Below are 22,162 nucleotides of genomic sequence, written 5' to 3' on the forward strand. Positions count from 1 at the left end.
GGCCCCATAATCCCAGGTCTAGCTTTTTGTGCTCACGCTGCCTCCTGGCCAATTCCTGATTATATGGTCGGGAGATACGGAAACAGCGTAACTCGCTGAGCTACGCTGTTTCTGTAACTCCCATAGTAGTCAATGGGAGTTACGGAAGCCGTGTAGCATGCAAGTTACTCTTTTTCCGTAACTACTATTTATTTCTACGGGAGTTACGGAAACAGCGTAGCTCAGCGAGTTACTGTGGATATGACATAAATGACCTTCATAGGAAATCCCCTTTAAAGGGCAGCATAGTATGTGGAGAGATATGCTTTATTAGCTCAAATGGTACAAAAAAATATTATGGCTAATAAAGATCAGGGGGTGTTAAAAGTCAGTAGTCTGCTACTAATCTACAAAGCTCTCCAGCCAGACAAGGATTACGTCCGTGGATATGGATATGTGGCGCTTGCGACCTCGGTCGCTGTTAGGTAATGGCGCTCATTACCTAACAGCGACCGAGGTCGCAAGCGCCGCATATCCACATCCACGGACCTAATCCGTGTCTGAGGAAGGTCGAATGTATAGACCGAAACATTAAACCTATTTTTGGATTACTATTTTTCGCTATATGTGAAATAAAATATCACTTATTGCATAATACCTTGGAGTGCTGAGTTCCCATTTTTTATACTATATACAGGGGGTCTGTGTGTGGCGCTACCTACAGGGGGGCTGTGTGTGGCGCTATCTACACGGGGGCTGTGTGTGGCACTATCTACAGGGGGGCTGTGTGTGGCGCTATTTACAGGGCGGGCTGTGGGGCGTTATCTACAGGGGGCTGTGTGTGGCGCTATCTACAGCGGGCTGTGTGTGGCGCTATCTACAGAGGGAGTGTACAGGGGGTGTGTGGCGCTATCTACAGGGGGAGTGTGTGTGATGCTATCTATAGGGGCTGTGTGTGGTAATATCTACAGGGGGCTGTGTGTGGCACTATCTACAGGAGGCTGTGTGTGGCGCTATCTACAGGGGCGGTGTGTGTGGTGCCATCTACAGCAGGAGTGCGTGTGGTGCCATCTACAGGGGGAGTGTGTGTGGCACTATCTACAGGGGGAGTGTGTGTGGCGCTATCTACAGGGGAAGTGTGTGTGGCGCTATCTACAGGGGGAGTGTGTGTGACACTATGTACAGGGGGCTTTGTGTCACTATCTACAGGGGGCACTGTGTATGTGGTGCTTTACAGTGTGACACAATTATATTCAGGGGCACAGTGTTTGGTGCTATTATATTCAGGGGAACAGTGCATGGTGGTATTATATTTAGGGGCACAGTGTGTGGCACCATGATAATTTTATCTTTGTTTATAGGTGTGGAAAAGTGCGGAGCCGAAGACATCTGAGCAGCAAATTCTGCAGATATGGGTCATGGCCAGGAGAAGTCGTCATGAACTCTGGACCGGATGGAGAAGAAAAAAGGAAAAATAACTACTAGCATCTGAGACATCGTCACCTGTGAGTCACTAGATTTATAGAGAATCTGTCACCTCTTCTGACATGTTTATTATAAGAAAACCTTCTATTTCACAAAAAGTCTTTGTGCAGTCCAGGACTGATAGACAAATGCGTGTTACCATTCCCCTTGTCAGGAGGATGAGTCCCTGCACAGTGTGATACTGTCAGCGATGGTTGGAGACTGTCAGTATGTAGGGACACAGCCCTGTGACAAGGGGAATCGTAACACCCATTTGTTAATGCTTGCATAAAAAGGTAGTATTAATAATACTTACGGCGAGGCAGGGCGGCAGCGGAGAAGGGGGGCCCAAGCTTGGGTAACAGTCCAGGGCCTATGGTCCACTTAATCTGCCACTGACTCCAGCATGCTGCACCCACATTAATTTCTTCTCTCATCTCTGTCTAACAACTTCAGATCCTTTTATACAGGCCAATAATCAGGTCAGGTGAACAAACGTTCATAAGAACGCTCACTCCCAGGGGCGTAACTAGGAAAGACTGGGCCCCATAGCAAACTTTTGACTGGGGACCCCCCTCCCCTGGGAGTCACACAACCCCCCCCTTGTAGATAGTGCCTTTTTTACAGCCCCCCCTGTAGATAACGCCATACAGCCCCCCTGTAGATAGCGCTATACAGCCCCCCTGTAGATAACGCCATACAGCCCACCCCTGTAGATAACGGCATACAGCCCCCTTTGTACATATATACAGGGGGGACTGTATGGCGTTATCTACAGGGGGGGCTGTGTGGCGTTATCTACAGGGGGACTGTGTGGCGTTATCTACAGGGGGGACTGTGTGGCGTTATCTACAGGGGGGACTGTGTGGCGTTATCTACAGGGGGGACTGTGTGGCGTTATCTACAGGGGGACTGTGTGGCGTTATCTACAGGGGGGACTGTGTGGCGTTATCTACAGGGGGGACTGTGTGGCGTTATCTACAGGGGGGACTGTGTGGCGTTATCTACAGGGGGGACTGTGTGGCGTTCTCTACAGAGGGGGCTGTATGGCACTAACGCCATACAGCCCCCACTGTAGAGAACGCCATACAGCGCCCCCCTGCAGGGAACACCATACAGCGCCCCCCTGCAGGGAACGCCATACAGCGCCCCTCCCTGCAGGGAACGCCATACAGCTCCCCCCCCTGCAGGGAACACCATACAGCGCCCCCCCCTGCAGGGAACGCCATACAGCGTCCCCAACCCCCCAAAAAAATGCGACCTACAGTGTTGTTGTGTCCTACAAATAACATGCATCCCATATCCACAGGATAGGGGATACATGTGCGATCGCTGGCATTGATAGGGAGAACGGGGGACTGAAAGTCCCCCTAAGTTCTCCATGACTAACCTCTGACTTCCGGCTTCTGTGTCGGCAGCTCAATAAAAATGAAAGGAGCGCTGGTCACGCATGCGCACAAGCGCGACCGGCGCTCCATTCATTTCCACGGAGCTGCCGACACAGACCCCGGAAGTCTGAGGTTTGTGATGGAGAACTTCAGGGGACTTTCAGTCCCCCGTTCTCCCTATCGCTGCCAGCCATCACACATGTATCCCCTGTCCTGTGGAGAGGGGATACATGTCTTTTGTTTAATGGCAGAGCGGGGAGATACCTCCCTGCTCTGCCGTAGTGATCAGTGGCGTCCCGCTGTAGCAGCCATAGCGGCTGCTAGCGGAGCCTCATGCCGCGGGCCCCGTAGCAGCTGCTACGGCTGCTATGGCGGTAGTTACGCCATGCTCACTCCCAATCATTGCCCTGGGTAAAAAGGACAAAGATAAGCCAATGAACGAGCAAGTGCTCATTCATCTGTTGATCCCATCCTTTATGCGGCCCAAAAAATGGTCACTAGTCGGCAGCACATGTAAGCAGGTAGATGTACTGCTGACATGATCGTTGTTCTGATCATTGTTTCTTGTGAGTGGAGCAAAGCTGTATTCGCATTCGCAAAGGTGATTTTACATGGGCCGATATGTATGTCATTGAGAAATGATCTGTGGTTGTCAGCAATCCTTATCATAACCACTCATTATCATCTCCTGTGCTGTACCTACACTCTAGAATGCTTTGCTTTGGGCTACTAGACTAACTCCGAACATTTAAAGTGCCTTAAATATTCATCTATTTAGGGATGGTCATTTCACATACCTGTATTGGAGTCAGGAACACATAAAAACTACTGGTAATGTTACCCTATTCCTAGCACCATATCTCCAGCAGCTCATTCTTGTACCCAGCGGCAATAGTGTTTGAAAAAGGCCATATTTATAGGTGAAACGTTACACACGCATATGTTTGCTCTTTTCTGAATAAAAGATTACTGCATTACAATCTACGGAGCGCTCAAGACTTTCTTCTAAATATCTATGGGGTGGGAACCCTACTGCCACAGATAATATCATTGTTGAATATAACTGTAACGACCGGGGGTAGGGAAACGGACAAGTGAGCCCTAATCTACCCGCCACACTGTCCCTGCCTACTTGCAACGACCTGCCCTAGGCGACGGGGTACAACTGGGCGGCGGTCCCTACGCTCAGTAAGTGCACGAGACAAACATACAAGGGAATACAAAGCAAAGGGAAAGGGGCAGTTGCCCACGGCAACACCGTGAGCAACAAGAGTGGTGAACGAGCCAAGTCAAACCAGGAGAGCACGAGGTACCAAACGCAGAGCAGGAGAGTAGTCAGTAAGCCAGGGTCAGTATGGAGCAGGATCAAATAGATAGGAGCTGTAGCTGGGCCAGAAAACCACACGAGAAGAATCACAAGCAAAGGAGGAACAGGAAAGGCAGGTATAAATAGACAGAGGGCGGGAGCTAGCTCCGTCTGGCCAGGCTGCGATAGGCTCTCCCACTCCTAAGCCTGCCATCCTGAGTGGTGGAAGATGGAGTCAGTCTCAGAAACGTAGATTCAGGTGCAGACTGATTACCTATGGGAGTTAACCCCGAAGCTGTGCCTGGCAGATCCTTTACAATAACACAGTGTGTGAATGGGAGTGGTACTGTATTGGAAAGAAGCCGAAAGCCTCTTTTTACAATGGTAGTCCCTACCAGACAGTCGATGCCAATACATCAATGGCATGCACATTCAACTAAACCTCAGCCCTAGTAAATTCTTTACATTATTTGCTGTTTACTTCTAAGCAATCGATATTGATATGCTATCACTGTTATTAGAGGAGAAAACCCTTTAAATATTACTTCATCTCACAGATTCTATTTTTGGTCTTACCTGTAGGGCTAAATGGCATAATTATATATATTTTTTTAACTTCTTTAAATGGTTGGCTCATCAAAATAACCCCTTTCTATTGCTTTTTATGGATGTCAAATAGGGGGTTACCCCAATCAGGACTGTGGCTTTCACTCTGGCTGACATGACATGGGCTGTCCATGGATTGTATGTAATACTATATTTTAGACACCGAAGGGAATATGCATGGCTATCTGGAGCTTTCACCAGCAATAACAGCTGATCACTGGAGGTTTCTGAAGCCACATTGCCAGATTGGCTTCACTATAACAAGAGGTTGTTGGGATAAGACAACCCCTTTTACTGCATACCAGTATTTATATTCATTTTATTTGTTTTCTTCGTGAACTAGCTGTGTATATGCTTAATTTTTGATGTGGAAAAAAATGAATCCCACTTTATTGCAAACAAGACAGTATAAGTGAATATAACACATCCAATACTCACTCTTGATGCCCAAAGCCCAGCTCTGGGAGATAAGGCAGTTTTTTTATGCGAATAATACTGTCATATAGGGAGGGCTGCAGACTCTGAGCCACTGCATTTGCCAGAATGACAGCAATCATCACTGGTAATATATGAGAAATCTGTCCAGTTAGTTCAAAAACAATAACTGCTGTGGACACAGTATGAGTGACGGCTCCTGAAAGCGCCGCAGCACCTGATGGAGGGAAGGATGCATGAGTATAAAAGACTAACTTGGAGAATAATAAATAGTGTAAAGAAAAACCAGTTTCTTACCTACAACTGCATAGCCGCCAGGTACAATTCGATATGTGCTGCCATCACTGTGAATACCATCTGGGAACCAAGCTGCCATACTCTCACCAACTAGCCTTCCAAATGCAGCACCTAATGTAATTGATTTTGTTATTATTTTTTTTAAGAGCATATGCAGAATGAATCATTTTTCAATACAAAGCTGATCACATGACCACAAACTATCTTAATGCAGAAAGGGTTCAACTCCTCAGACATAGTGTAAAATTGCAATATGGGCTAAGTGTGCTAAACAAGTGACATACGAAGACCTTGAGACACAGTTAGTAAACTCCAACTCTAAAAATGCTGATCTGATTCATTCTCGATGAATGGTAGTTTGCTTACATTTTTATTGAACCAAGTAACAGTAGATTGCAGATTTTAATGATTCAATATGGTGACTATTACTGTATCTCATTGGTATTCATCCATAGTTACTAAGCTAATATAAAATTTTACAAAATGTCAATGTATGTGATATGATGACATTCCTTATTGGTTGCTCCACCATCAGAAAAAGTTATATTCCCATCAACTTACAGGCTATGATATTGGCAGATTCCTTTTCTGGTGGTATATCTGCCCAAAAATGATTTGAGAAACACACTTTAACATAATCACACAGTATATAATGCAGACCTGGTTGAGCCATCTGTATGTGTATTGGCTACAAGTATTTTTAATCCAATAGTATGCCTGAAGTAAGCCCATAGTTTTTTTTGTTGTTGTTTTTTTTTTTTGCTAATGGCTTGTTATTTATTTAAGCACATCAATCTGTGAATTATTTGAGAGATATTTAAGCAGTATGTGAAAGTTTCCCTGGAAATAGGAGGGCTGGGTTCATGTGTTTTCTAAAATTTGGCATAGTCTTATGACTGAGGTTATTGTATTATTGTAGGAAACAATGGGCATTGCAGAAGTGTAGTTGACATTTCTGTAGGAGGTCTTAGCATACACTAGTGCTGTTTATGTCGGCATTTCTTACTTAAAACACCAAGGGTAGCACAAATGTCAGCAAGATTTTTTTATTGCAATGCATTATGGGTCTAATAACACACATTTTGGCTAATGTGGGACAAAGGTGGATCATTCCGTGTAGGATGGGGCCTGTCAAGTAATAAAATGCTGCAACAAACTAGATCATAAGATCTTTATCTTAAACTCCCATATTGATATTTTATGTAAATGTAAGTTTTGCTTAAAGAAATAACACACCTGTTACTAGACTGAGGGTAAAATCGGTCCTGATCTTTTAAAGGGTGATCCATATACAGTGAAAACTCTTTGAGACAGCTACCCAGAAATACAGTGAAAAATTATCTTCTAGTCGGATGACTCTCTCAAAGAAGATGGCCAATATATACATAGAATATAAAATAATTGAAAAACCGTCACAGAAAAATCTGGTCTAGAGCAGGGGCGATCTCCTTTGTTGGAGAGCTTTCACTGTATATCTATTATCACAAGTACAGACCATGTGAGTGCACCACCACTCGGCTTTCAATTAAAATCATAGCTGGGAGGCCAGCGCTGACTGAAGTTGTGAAATTTAGGAGCTACCTTCTCATCTGGTAGAACAGCTCTTCTGGCAGTTGTCAGTCTGAGTTTGCATTAGTTTTTTTGCTTGACAGATAACAAAATAAAGTTTGTTTACCCAACATCTAAAAGCTCCTTCATATTCATCATAGAACACTTACTGAATTTCATACATGTCCCATTGTGACTTTGTCCTAGCTATGTTTCCCCTAAATAAACATTGCATAACTCACCAATTACAAACACTGGCATGAACGCTCCACATGGCACTGGAAGTGTGGTGGCCAGAGCAGACATCCAAAACTGAGAGAGAAAGATGGTCGCAGATACAGGGTAAGACAAATGTAAAAGTAATATAAAAGAAAACCAGAAGAGATGTCACATGCATAGACAATAACAGACATAAAGAATAAAAAGATGATGTGTAAAAATAACAGCATATACATATTTACGCCAAGTCCAACTTACCTTCATTAGAATGAAGACCACCAGACTGACAAACACATTGGTTCTTGGATTTTTCCAGGCGTTTGAAGCACCTCTAAACAAGAAGTCCTCAGAGACTCCTTGTTGAGCCCATGTACAGTTATCAAACAGTGTTACCAAAGTCTCTTTTTGGGTCAGCTGAAGATACAGGAGGGTATAATATGAGTACAATACGTGTCATACCTTTCAACTGTCTTGTTATATCACTACGCTCATATAGATAGATAGATAGATAGATAGATAGATAGATAGATAGATAGATAGATAGATAGATACTTTATTTATCCCCAAGGAGAAATTGGTTTACAGTTGTAACTCCCATTTACAGTACACATTATATAAAACCATACAATATACAACGACAACATATAATAAAATATGTAATAAAATGCATCATGACACACTATAAAGACACATTATAAAGTGCAATAGCTTTTGGCATAAAAGATCTTTTAAATCGTTCTTTCCTACATCTAAATTGTAGCAAACGATCACTAAAACAGCTTTGTTTATCGATTAAAATACTATGTAACGGATGCAACTCCTCTACTTTAAAGAGGCTCTGTCACCAGATTCTCAAATCCCTATCTCCTATTGAATGGGATCGGCGCTGCAATGTAGATAACAGTAACGTTTTTTTTGTTTTTTTTAAACTTTAATTTTTGGCCAAGTTATGAGCTATTTTATATATATATGCAAATGAGGTTTGAAATAGACAACTGGGCGTTTTTTTTCTCGTTATGGCCAACTGGGCGTGTATTGTGTTTTTAACTGGGCGTGTTTACGTGTATGACGCTGACCAATCAGTGACCAGTCAGCATCATACACTCATCTCCATTGATTTACACAGCAGCGATGTGCAGCCACATAAACAGAGATTAACGTTAATGAAGTGTCCTGATAATGAATACACATGACCTCCAGCCTGGACGTCATGTGTATTCAGAATCCTGACACTTCTGACGCTTTTCTTTGAGATTTCTAGCAAGGGAAACGAAATCTCGCGAGACTACGGAGATAAACGAGATTTCGTTTCCCTTGCTGCAAATCTCACAGAAAAGATTCACAAGTGTCCTGATAATGAATACACATGACGTCCAGGCTGGAGGTCATGTGTATTTATTATCAGGACACTTTATTAACGTTAATCTCTGTTTATGTGGCTGCACATCGCTGCTGTGTAAATCAATGGAGATGAGTGTATGATTCGTAAGATTTGTAAGATTCACAAGTGTCCTGATAATGAATACACATGATCATCCAGCCTGGACGTCATGTGTATTCAGAATCCTGACACTTCTGAATCTTTTCTTTGAGATTTCTAGCAAGGGAAACGAAATCTCGCGAGACTACGGAGGTAAACGAGATTTCGTTTCCCTTGCTGCAAATCTCACAGAAAAGATTCAGAAGTGTCAGGATTCTGAATACACATGACGTCCAGGCTGGATGATCATGTGTATTCATTATCAGGACACTTGTGAATCTTACAAATCTTACGAATCATACACTCATCTCCATTGATTTACACAGCAGCGATGTGCAGCCACATAAACAGAGATTAACGTTAATCAAGTGTCCTGATAATGAATACACATGACCTCCAGCCTGGACATCATGTGTATTCATTATCAGGACACTTGTGAATCTTTTCTGTGAGATTTGCAGCAAGGGAAACGAAATCTCGTTTATCTCCGTAGTCTCGCGAGATTTCGTTTCCCTTGCTAGAAATCTCAAAGAAAAGCGTCAGAAGTGTCAGGATTCTGAATACACATGACGTCCAGGCTGGAGGTCATGTGTATTCATTATCAGGACACTTGATTAACGTTAATCTCTGTTTATGTGGCTGCACATCGCTGCTGTGTAAATCAATGGAGATGAGTGTATGATGCTGACTGGTCACTGATTGGTCAGCGTCATACACGTAAACACGCCCAGTTAAAAACACAATACACGCCCAGTTGGCCATAACGAAAAAAAAAACGCCCAGTTGTCCATTTCAAACCTCATTTGCATATATATATAAAATAGCTCATAACTTGGCCAAAAATGAAAGTAAAAAAAAAAACAAAACACGTTACTGTTATCTACATTGCAGTGCCGATCACATGCAATAGGAGATAGGGATTTGAGAATCTGGTGACAGAGCCTCTTTAATTGCACTAATCTTCCTTAATAACCTTTTGTTTAATACCTCCTCAAATAAAGGCAAGTCACTAACCATGATCGCTTTTCCCTTTTTGATCAACTTATTCAATTTATTCTTTTCTGCTTCTCTGATATTACCTCCCCAACAGACAGCACCATAAAATATAACGCTAGCTACCACAGAGTTATAAAACATTAACATCATTTTATCACACACATTAAACGAGCGCAAATTACGTAATAAATACAACCGGCTCATTGCCTTTTTGTACACCTTTTCTGTATTCTCCGTCCAATCTAAATTCTGGTCCAAATATATACCCAAATATTTGTACGATCTCACTCTCTCCACTTCCTGATTCAGAATAGACACCGGCACCACTATCTCTTTTTTTCTGTGTAAATCAATAATCATTTCTTTTGTTTTCCCAATATTTAATTCCAACCCATTATCCACACACCATTTAACAAATTCAGATATCACATCCCTATATTCTTTATCACAGTCTCCCTTTACCGCCCACATAATTACGGAACCATCAGAGAATTTCTGCAGATGACAACTTCCAGTATTGTACCTAAAATCTGCCGTATATAGCGCAAATAAAAACGGCGATAACACAGTCCCCTGTGGTGCTCCAATATCACTTATTTCTATCCTCGATGTACATTCCCCACTCCGCACACACTGGGGGCGTCCCCTTAAATAATCAAATATCCAGTTAGACACTCCAGAATTAATTTGCATTCCTTCCAATTTATTTTTCATTAGGTCCGGCCTTATCAAGTTAAAAGTACTAGAAAAATAAAAAAACATTACTCTCACTATCACCCCCTGCGTCTCCAAAAAAGAGTACGCCCTATGTAAAAAATATAAAACTGCGTCCTCCACCCCAATTCTATGTTTATAAGCAAACTGTAGCGGATCCTCGTCTTCTACCACAGCTGATTTAAGGTACCCCAACATCAGCCTTTCAAACACCTTCATCATATGAGAAGTTAATACCCCCGGTCGATAATCACCCACCCTCAAGGGTTTTGCTACTTTAATAATTGGGACTATGCAAGATGTTTTCCATACCTTCGGCACTTTTTCCATCATCAAACTCCAATTATATAAATCTGCTGTTATTTCACACAATGCAACAGCACAAGTTTTTAGTACCCTAGTACTAATCCTATCCGGGCCTGGTGCCTTCCTTACACGTAATTTTTTTAACTGTTCTCTCACATCGTCCGCTGACACAATAAAAACCCCTGTACCACATCCATCTCTATTAATTGCATCATCTTTTCCCATCACATTAGATTTAATCATAGGATCCACTATACCACCCCCAATATTTGAAAATCTGTTGAAATAAACATTCAGTTCATTTAATTTTTCCTCATCCATCTCGACAATCCTTTGTTTGTTCTCCATCCCTGTTATGGCCTTCATTCCTGACCAAACCTCCCGCACATTAATTTTAGCAAGTTTGAGCTCCAGTTTCCTTTTATACTCCTCCTTACCTTCTTTTATTTTATACTTCAACTCACTTTTCACTATTTTGATCGCTTCATCATCCCGATCTCTATAGGCTTTTTTCTTTCTATTTAATAACTCCTTGAGATCCTTTCCTACCCATGGTTTGTTGTTTCCAAAACACTTCACTAGCACCTAAGGTACGATTAAATCAGTGCAAAAATTTATAGAATCTATTATGTGTTCTGTAACCTCATTAATATCACATCCGTCTACCCCAACGCCAAAAATGCCCCAATCTGTTACTTCAAAACAAGCATTTAACCTCTCCTCTCTTTCCTTAGTCCATTTTCTTACATGTTTAATTTCAACCGGGGTTGCTTTTACAATTGGGCAATATACAGGCCGACCTAATACCAAATTATGGTCCGAACGACCCAACGGAGGAAGTATATCGATAAGATATGCTTTCCTCACGTTGGTATACAACAAGTCCAGCGTTCTGTCGCCTCTTGTTGCACCTTCCACATACTGAATAAAATTTGGTAAGACTCCACTCAATGACACATGATTAAAATCCCCTGTTAGTACAAAAAAACAGTCAGGATATTCAGTCATGATACCTGATATTACAGATGATAAAACATCACATCTACTAGTGGCAGACTTACCTGACCAGCCATAAACTGACCGAATCCTGGTGGGAAGGTCAGAGTAGATATGAGTAAAGTGACCACAGCAGGAAACAGAAGGCGTCTGCGGGTAAAGTTTGAGCAATCAGTGTGTTACTGAAGGCTCACTATAATAAAGTCATTTTAATTATTTACAATAGTATTTCATCAAAAATGTTGTGCTGCATTACTTCTTGTCTACCAGCTGCCAGTTATCATTTGATTGAATGGCACCTTTATATCTCCATTGCTTTTCCAATATATAACACTGCAGCATGTTAGCGCATTACATAGTGGAATCACATTCAGTGATTTACTGCAGAAGTCATGACCTAGCTGCAATGTGGAGATAAAAAGTTACGCGATGAAATGGTTTCAAGGAGAGGGGAGTGAAATAACTTATGTGACTGTGGTTAAGTGCTGAATGCTATTATTATTATATTATCATCTCTACATATAATAAAAGTGTAAACTTTGAGTGTCTGTACATTGAAAATATTTGCGTAAAAAAATAATTGGGGGATGAAGGATATGTGATAGAATGCTTTAAGATCATTTTTGGAATTTTTGTCTGTTTGTCTGTGCACGCATCACGTAAAAACTACTGACCCAATTTGGATGGAGTTTTTAGAAAAACGTAGGGGTCAACTTGAAGTAACATATAGTTTTAATTTAATCGCAATCGGTTCACTCAATCAGAAGATATGCAAATTTAACCCGTTAGTGACTGGCCCATCGTGTTTCTACGTCGGTCACTAACGGGCCTTATTCCGATGCCATAGACTTTTTATGTTGCGGCATCGGAATAAGTAAACAGAGCAGGGAGCTGTCAAATCTCCCTGCTCTCAGCTGCCAGAGGTAGCGGAGGGCTTGGAGCGTCCCTGCTCTGCCGGGTGAGATCGATATTAGTATCGATCTCACCCGTTTAACCCCTCAGATGCGGTGCACAATAGGGTGCACCGCATCTGAGTGGTTTTGGAGAGAGGGAGGGAGCTCCCTCTCTCTCCCACCGACACCCGGCGATAAGATCGCCGAGTGTCACTGTCTTCCATGGCAGCCGGGGGCCTAATAAAGGCCCCCAGGTCTGCCTGGAGTGAATGCCTGCTAGATCATGCCGCAGGCATGACCTAGCAGATGCCTGTCCGTGTTAAACGGGCAGGCAGTAATACATTGCAATACAAAAGTATTGCAGTGTATTATAAATGTGATCGCAGAATCGCATATTATAGTCCCCTAGTGGGACTAGTAAAAAAGTGAAAAAAAAGTTTAATAAAGTTAATTGAAAAAAAAATGTGAAAAAAAATGAAAAACCCAGCTTTTCCCCTTACAAAGTGCTTTACTATTAAAAAAACAAAATAAAGTTAAAAAGTTACACATATTTGGTATCGCCGCGTCCGTAACGACCCCGACTATAAATCGATTACATTATTTAACCCGCACGGTGAACGTCGTAAAAATTTTTATAAAAAACTATGGAAAAATTGCTGGTTTTCTGTGAATACTGACTTTAAAAAATGTGATAAATAGTGATCAAAAAGTCGCATCTACTCCAAAATGGTACCAATAAAAACAACAAGTCTTCCCGCAAAAAAAAAAACCCTCATACAACCGCATCGGCGAAAAAATAAAAACGTTACGGCTCTTCAAATATGGAGACACAAAATCAAATAATTTTGAAAAAAAAGCGTTTTTACTGTGTAAAAGTAGTAAAACATACAAAAACTATACAAATTTGGTATCGTTGCAATCGTAACAACCCGCTGAATAAAGTTATTGTGTTATTTATATCACACGGTAAACGGCGTAGATTTAAGACGCGAAAAAGTGTGGCGAAATTTCAGGTTTTTTTCTATTTCCCCCCAAATAAAAGTTAATAAAAGTTAATGAATAAATAATATGTCCCCCAAAATGGTGCTATTAAAAAATACAACTTGTCCCGCAAAAAACAAGACCTTATACAGCTATGTCGACGCAAAAATAAGAAGGTTATAGCTCTTGGAATGCGACGATGGAAAAACTTAAAAAATGGCTTGGTCATTAAGGTCTAAAATAGGCTGGTCATTAAGGGGTTAATGTTTTAAAAAATTCATTTGCATTGCATTAGTACAACAACAAAATACACATGGAAACCATGGCAACCAATCACATTTTTACTTTCATTTTGTATTGTCTTGGAAAAATAGACACCAGTAGGTTGCTATGGGCAACTGCTCCAAATTTCATCTATACTGATTGTTAGATAAGGGAGAAGTTGCAAACAATGACTGTGGCGCAGGTGACAGTGTTTTTATACCCCGAATCCCCCTGATTCCAAATAATTTTCCCTTTTCCCTTATGTTACGCTATGACCATCAACAAAGCGAAGGGCCAAACGCTGCGCGTTGCGGTCGTGGACCTCTATGTGGCTCCCTTCCGTGTTAGCAACTCCACCAATCTTTTTGCACACATCCCTGGTGGTTCTAATGCTAACATTGTTTACAGGGAAGTTTTGTCGTAGTGAACCTGACTACATACCTCCCAACCATCTCGATTCCTGCAGGACAGTCCCGGTTTCTCACCGCTGTCCGGCCGTATCGGCTGGTCTTCAAAATGTCCCGCTGGGCGCTGCATCAAAACAGCTGATCGCTGCTGACTGCAGCAGCGATCAGAAGAAGGCAGGAGTCTTGCGGCGGTGTTCTCACTGGGATCGATGCCGGCCCTGGAGTGGACCAGTCCAGTCACCTGACCTGTCACCTGACCTCACCGGTCAGGTGACTGGACTGGTCCACTCCTGGGCCGGTATCGACACCAGTGAGAATGCCGCTGCAAGACTCCTGCCTTCTTCTGACGGTGAGTGAAAGCAGAGCGGAGAGTGGCAGAAGTAGGGCCAGCTACCTCTACCGCTCTCCGCACAAAGTATAATCCCTTATTCATACGACAGGGTTTCCCGGCCGGGTGACGGCCGGGAAATAAAACGGCCGTCACACGGTTGCAGTTGGAACAATAGACCCCTAATGAGGCTATTCACACGACCGATTTTTTGACGGCTCGGGAAACCTGGCCGTCAAAAAATGGGACGTGCCCTATTTTCGGCCGTTTACCCGGCCGCCCAGCTCCCATAGAAGTCTATGGGGCCGGGTAATACACGGCCATCACCGGAATGTGTCCCGAGTGACGGCTGTGTCTTCCGTCTCTTGCGCTCTCTCTCCTCCTCCTCACAGTGCAGAGTGCATGTGAGGAGGTGGAGGAGGAGGGTCTTTTTTTGTTCCCTGTAGGAGTCGGAATCCCCAATCCCCGGCCGGGGATTGGGGATTCCGCTACAGGAGAAGTGAGTGACTACACTGTCCATATATGGACACAGCGACGTCACTCACTTATGAAGCGGAATCCCCGACCCTATGGCCGGGGATTCCGCCACAGGAGAAGTGAGTGACTACACTGTCTATATATGGATACAGTGACATCACTCACTTCTGAAGCGGAATCCCCGACCCTGTGGCCGGGGATTCCGCTACAGAAGAAGTGAGTGACCAAACTGTCCATATATGGACACAGTGACGTCATTCACTTCTGAAGCGGAATACCCGACCCTGTGGCCGGGAATTTCTCTCCAGGAGAAGTCAATGACTACACTGTCCATATATGGACATTGAAGTCAGTGACTTCTCCTGGAAGGCTGGGGGTGGGTGCAACCTACAGGGGGCTGTGTGGCATTACCTACAGGGGACTTGGTGGCATTACATACAGGGAGCTGGGTGGCATTACCTAAAGGGGGCAGGGTGGCATTACCTGCAGAGGGCTGGGGGGCTGTATCTGGAACTATCTACAGGGGGGCTGTGTCTGGCGCTATGTACAGGGGGACTGTGTGTGGAGAAATCTACAGGGAGGCTGTGTGTGGCGCTATGTACAGGGGGGCTGTATCTGGCTATGTACAGGGGGGCTGTATCTGGAGCTATCTACAGGGGGGCTGTGTGTGGAGCGATCTACAGGGGGGCTCTGGTGTATGATTTTTCCATTGACCGGTAGCAGAGTTACACAACTGGAAAAAAAAATCCCCATCATGTAACTCTGCTACCTGTCAATGGAAAAGTCATCCACCACAGCGTCTCCCTCTTGACTTTCATTGTTCTCAGCCTTTTGGTTTGTCCTGCAGCTGCTGCCGTGATGGGCAAATGTTATACCCAAGATAGGAAAAGTAACACAAAGACGATATAACCGGATCCATAATATCTGTGATATCCAGACAGTCCAGAGATTTGAAGTGAGAATGCGCGCGTGTTATTTGCAGAAGGATCTGGCCGTGATTTGATGTGTTTATGCCGGATATTGGGCGTGGTTAGGGGCGTGGCTTAAAATGTCCCATTTTTCCGAATTCAAAAGTTGGGAGGTATGTGACTACTGAAAGAAAACTATTTTTAATTGAAGTTTGTTTATTGTCTTTGTTTTTTTTTTCACTTTGTTTTGAGTATGGTCCAAGGCATCGGTACATTTTCAGTGGTCTGCGCGTACAAAGTCGCAGGCACAGTTTTTCAGTGGTCTGTGCGTACGAAGTCATGGGCACAGCTAGTTACTAATAAACTCAATTTTAATATTAAATAACTGCAAAGGAGGGACTGGAGGCAAGATAAACAATTCATGTGACAAAGCTCTTAGGAAGAACAGTGAAGTGTATACCGGCAGAGGTGCGGCGGGACAATAACCCCTACCACATCAGAAAACCCACACGTTAAAGAAATTTTCTTATCTCATAAAGTGATGGCCTATCACTAAGAACCTGAGAATGCAAGGGCAGCAGTGCTGCTTTAGCGCTGTGTTCCCTTCAAAGTTGTTCCCTGCGCAGCAGTGTTTTCAGCCAGTGGCTGTGCACGGAAATGCAGCATGGGCCCATTCCCTCTAATGGAGCTGTGCTGCAGTGCAATTTTTATAATAAAATGTTTATATACAGTTATGTATGCTGCAGTTTTCTCTCACTGAATTCAAACTGAAATTAGGATATATTGCAGTTTAAAAAAACAAAAATGGGGGTTTAGGGCTGCATCGTGTTACTTTTTTGTGTGCAAAAATCAAGTTAACTATAATGTATCATCTGGTTTCTGCAGTAAAATATTGCGGTGGACAAAATACTACAAATACTTTATGTGTAAATGTACCCTTAGAAGGCAAAAAAACCATGAAATTGAAACAGAGCTGCTAAATTTGCCCCATGAAATTATTGTGCAAAGTATTTTTATACATAAACATTGACTTAGGAGAATTATTGAATACGGTAACAGTAATTGATTGAATTCATGTTAGCAGAGACCTAGCTAAAAAATAACTATCCAGGTCAAGGCTCTGAGCTCAGGTTAATGGATTTTCTAGCCATACTCACTTTTTCATGAGAAATTTGTTAATTGCCTTTTGTTTCCTCATGAACTCTACAATCTTGCGATTCAGGTAGACAAACAGTGCACCTCCAAATCCACTAGCGATCCTGCAGGAAATGAGATTTGTCAGAAAAAGCTTAATATGTCAACAGGGATGTATGCTAGGAAGAAGATATAAGAAAAAGATGTGGAAATAAATACAATAAAATTAAGTTTACTTTATTTCCTGCTGCTAAAAATGGGTTTTCTTATCTAAGACTGCTATGGCATATTGTTAAGATTTGCCCTAACTATTTTGATCAGTGGGGGTCAAAAAGTTCCTACAGCGTATGTCCTGCAAAGTGGCGCTCCTGGTCATCTGCTGTGCAGAGAACTGCAACCCAGCTCCATTTAAGTGAATGGGGCGGTGTTGTAGCTCCCTGCACAGCATTTGGCCAGGAGTGTCACTGTGCAGGGGGAATTTATTAAGGAGCTGTTTCGCTAACTAAGCTTTGCAGGCCCTTTGTTCTGAGGGTTGGTGGGGCTTCAATTGAGATCAGCAAGAAAGAACAGTCTGTTAGGCTTCGTTCACATCTGCGTCAGGGCTCTGTTCCCAAGGTTCGTCTGAGCTTTCCATCGGAACGGAGCCCTTACTGACACAAACTGAAACCAAAGGTTTCCGTTTCCATCACCTTTGATTTCAATAGTGACGGATCCGGTGCCAATGGTTTCAGTTTGTCTCCGTTGTGCAAGGGTTCCGTAGTTTTGACGGGATGAATACCGTAGTCGACTACGGTATTCATCCGGTCAAAACGATAGAACCCTTGCACTGCGGAGACAAACTGAAACCATTGGCACCGGATCCGTCACTATTGAAATCAAAGTTTTAACATAGTGAAAGTGTGCACAGAAGCCCAGGTAGGAGCCTTGCAGACCTAAGCAACTGGAGCATGATAACTGACCACCCAGGAGGCTCCAAAAGACTTGTAGAATGGGCAGTAACATGAAGGAAAGGAACTTTACCCTTGGACCAATAGGTTTCCAAAATCACAGACAACATCCAATACACAATAGTGGCCTTGGAAGCTGCCAAACCCTTACATGGCCCTTCAGGAATAACAAAAAAAAAAGAAATGTTGTACCGAAAAGACTGAGTCGCAGCCAGATAGATTCGGACTGCTCTAACAAAATCAAGGCAATGTAAAGCCCATTCCCTCTGAGGAAATGGGAAGGGGCAAAAAGAAGGGAGAACAATTTCTGCATTAACATGATAGGTAGAGACTACCTTTGGTAGAAAAGACAGGTTGGTACATCACCTTATTGCTATGGATGACCAAAAGAGGTGACTTGCAGGACAAGGCAGCACGTTCCAAAGCCTGGCTAATGGATATGATAGCCACCAGAAAAGCTACCTTCCAGGAAAGGAGATGCAGCCAAATGTCTCTTAGGGCTGATTCAGAAGAAACATGACGTTTTTGCGCGCGCAAAAAACGCTGCGTTTTGCGCGCGCAAAAGGCACTTGACAGCTCCGTGTGCCCTGTTCATATGGATGCGCGGCTGCGTGCTTTTCGCGCAGCCGCCATCAATATGACACTCCGTTTGGATGTTTGTAAACAGAAAAGCACGTGGTGCTTTTCTGTTTACATTCATTCTTTTACTGCTGTTGCGCGAATAACGCTTGTCCCACGGAAGTGCTTCCGTGGGGCATGCGTGACTTTCACGCACCCATTGACTTCAATGGGTGCGTGATGCGCGGAAAACGCAGAAATATAGGACATGTCGTGCGTTTCACGCAGCGGACTCACGCTGCGCAAAACTCACGGACAGTCTGCACTGCCCCATAGACATGCATAGGTCCGTGCGACCCGCGTGAAAACCATGCGGGCTGCACGGACGCAAATCACGTTCGTGTGAATCCTCCCCTTGAAAGTTCAAAAGGAGTCACCTTAAGAGCTCTGAGATTGAAATTAAGATCCCAAGGCTCAGTGAGATCACAAAAAAGTTCACGTACACTGCGACTGCAAACAATACATATATTTAAAAAAAACACTGTAACAGCACTCTGCGAGTGCTAAGACTACCACTGTACTTAGATTATTTTTCATTACTACTACGTGTACTTACAAATGTGAGGTTCTGAGCGCACATTTGAATCAAATTGTGTGAGTCCACCTGCCCCGACAAGATGACCTCATTTAAGTGGGTCCCTAACCTAAAAAACACACCTCTCTCTTGGGCTTTGTTTCCATAACTCCCATTCACTTATATGCAGCTCAGCGAGCCCAGCTGTTTCCTTTAACGCCCGACCACCTAAACAGGAAGTGGACAGGAAGCAGCGGGAGCCTAGCAAAATTAACGGGGTTCGGGGGGCCCCGTTCTAGAAATAGGTGCGTGTCCCAGAGTTGGGACCTGCATCTATCAGACATTTATGTGGATATGCCATAAATGTGCAAGATGGGAAAACCCCTTTAAAGAGTAACTAAACGTTTGACAAACTTCTGACATTTCATAGTGATATGTCAGAAGTTTTGATTGGCGTGAGTCCTGAGACCCCCCAATCGCTAAAACGAAGCAGCTGAAGCGCTCATGTGAACACTTAGCCGCTTCGTGTCTGTTCGGCTTTTTCCAGAAATAAATGTATCCGTACGGGCTCATAGACTGTCTATTGAGTCCGTACTCCGATACATTGATTTCCTGAAAAAAACGAACATACACGAATCGGCTGAGTGCTCACACGAGCGCTTCAGATGCTTAGTTTTAGCGATTGGTGGGGGTCTCAGTGCTCGGACCCCCACCAATAAAAACTTCTGACATATCCCTATGAATTGTCACAAGTTTGTTAAACGTTTAGTTACACTTTAAATGCAATTGATGTAAAGTGGGGTGGAATAGCGAACCTTGGGAAAGGAGGTTGGGAAGAAGCAGAAGATGGCATTGCATTTGAGAACTGCAAAAAGATTCGAGTAGGACCCTTGAAATCATTCCAGCTGAGAAACTGGGACAATAACCTTCCGAAGGAGAAGGGAACGAACAGCCTGGAAAAGGCAAAAGCTTGATCTGGAGAGCAAGGCGGAGTAGAGAGAAAGAATCATCCAGGAGGAAGCTTTAAAAATTCTATCTTGTGTCCGATAGACACCACCTATCGAACACGGGTATCGTTCACATGAGCGAGCCATGTCTCCTGAAAGGAAAGAAGTCATCCCCCAACTCGAACATCCAGATTCCCGACAATCGCAATGGATTGATATAGGCTGTAAACAGGCTGACAACCCACCTGCAGCTAAAGAGAGAAAATAAATAAGACTTGAATAAAAAATAGCAGCAGACCTGAGTGGTTATCTCCTGCCTGGGTGGAGCTAAGACTCTTACCTACCTAATTTCGCCTCCTAGTGGCAGGAGCATATACCCATGGTGCTGTGTCCCCCGATGATTAACGAAAAATAGGATATTTCTGTCCTTGTGCCCCATTGCAACATTGACATTTAGGATCACAACAACGGAACATTTGAGTAAATTCCTCTGGTAATGGGTGGAGAGAAATAAGTGGGAAGTGTGACAATTTAGGATGTTTGCCAGATCAGATTGGATCACATTCCAACCTGCCCAAAAGAAACTGGTCAATGGGACATACAACAACACTTTTGTTTATGCAGCTGCTCACAGACAGAGTGGGCATCATTTTACATAAGAGTAACAAATGTAGTCTCTTTCTACACCAGCCATTTACGTAGTTGATTCCACATGGCGTTAAGCTTAACGCAAACCAAGATATATTCAGAGGTATAGAGAAACTGCTGAGACATTTAGAAAGAGAATATATCAGAATAGTGGGTCATATGGGGAAAGAGTGTTTGGAATCTTTAGGGTAAGAGCATTAATTGCATGGTTATTCATAACTACACATTAATTGTTGACAAAAAGTCAAGATTTCCCCTCCTAAATGCAACAATGACTGACACTAACCCGATTACTGCAAATGCTGGAAGTTCTTGAAGGTCAAAGGGAAAGTCCAGGCGAAAACGGGTTTTAAACAATGCAGTGATCGTCTCTGAAAGAAGAAATAACAAGATAGAGCTGAATGAACATCAGTGAAATTAAGAGCACAGACAACATGGTCAAGTGATTGGCATCAGATTTTTCATCGGGAAGGCTCACCTCAAGCAATCCTTTGCCTTAGGCAAATAATAACATGACAACCAATGTCACTAACTTACACTAACCACACAGTGATAAGGTTTTTATTAGAACAGAGCATACTAGAAAAAGTGAGCATTGAGATATGCAATTGGTCAGAACATGGGCAATATTCCAGCAATGGCATCTCCTGTCAAAGTGTGTCACAGATAAATTCATCAAACTAAATGCTTTCAAGCAAGAGCCAGGAAAATACATTCATTTGCTTAGTCGTCCCCTGCAAAAAACAAAATCTCATCATAATCATGAGTAACCCAAACGTTACAAAAGCTCGATTTTTCATTTATATGTGTGCAGGATAATCGTACAGGAGATTATTCCAGACTAAAATTTCCATATACTTCCAAAAAGGAAGAGTTTTTTATTCTGGAAATAGAAGGACCTTCATTAATTGGCAATTTTTGACATGTCCCTACAGCATGTCAGATTTTTTTAGGTGGATTTCCTCTTCGAAGGGGTTGTGCCAAAATAGACATTTCTCACCTATCCACAGGATATGTAAAAAGTGTCTGATCCCTCGGGCCCAATCCCCCAGTTCCTCCTACTGCAGTAAGGAGAATTTTGATAGGAGCGGCGATTGAGCATGCTATTTCTGTCAAACCCGTAGACATTAAATGCAGCGGTAGGGTGCATGTTTGACTGCCGCTCCAATTAAGCTTCTCCTTACTGCAGGGGGTGCAGTAAGGTGGAATGGGGACCGTAGGACCCCCTTTCTAGTGATTGCTGCGGCTCCCAGTGGTCAGAAAAGTATCACCTATCCTGTGAATCAGTGAAAAAAATTATATCTTGGGATAACCCCTTTAAACAAATGATTGTGTCACTTTGGGTTAACTAGAAATATCCAC

General features: G+C 43.1%; 1 protein-coding gene across 2 annotated transcripts in view; it reads right to left on the reverse strand.

Annotated features, from left to right (window-relative positions):
- The window catches only part of CLCN2 (chloride voltage-gated channel 2), a 202,695-nt gene that overhangs the window by 54,116 nt on the left and 126,417 nt on the right, over nucleotides 1–22,162 (reverse strand). For both annotated transcript variants that reach the window (XM_075861910.1, XM_075861911.1), the window contains exons 9-15: nucleotides 21,087–21,171; nucleotides 17,150–17,251; nucleotides 11,800–11,884; nucleotides 7,501–7,656; nucleotides 7,266–7,335; nucleotides 5,476–5,586; nucleotides 5,182–5,395 (exon numbers count right to left, since the gene is read on the reverse strand). In XM_075861910.1, coding sequence (XP_075718025.1) covers nucleotides 5,182–5,395; nucleotides 5,476–5,586; nucleotides 7,266–7,335; nucleotides 7,501–7,656; nucleotides 11,800–11,884; nucleotides 17,150–17,251; nucleotides 21,087–21,171 — 823 coding nt within the window. The remainder of the gene's footprint in view (nucleotides 1–5,181; nucleotides 5,396–5,475; nucleotides 5,587–7,265; nucleotides 7,336–7,500; nucleotides 7,657–11,799; nucleotides 11,885–17,149; nucleotides 17,252–21,086; nucleotides 21,172–22,162) is intronic.

Source organism: Rhinoderma darwinii, chromosome 4, assembly GCF_050947455.1.
Source record: "Rhinoderma darwinii isolate aRhiDar2 chromosome 4, aRhiDar2.hap1, whole genome shotgun sequence".
In the NCBI taxonomy this organism is placed as follows: Eukaryota; Metazoa; Chordata; class Amphibia; order Anura; family Rhinodermatidae; genus Rhinoderma; species Rhinoderma darwinii.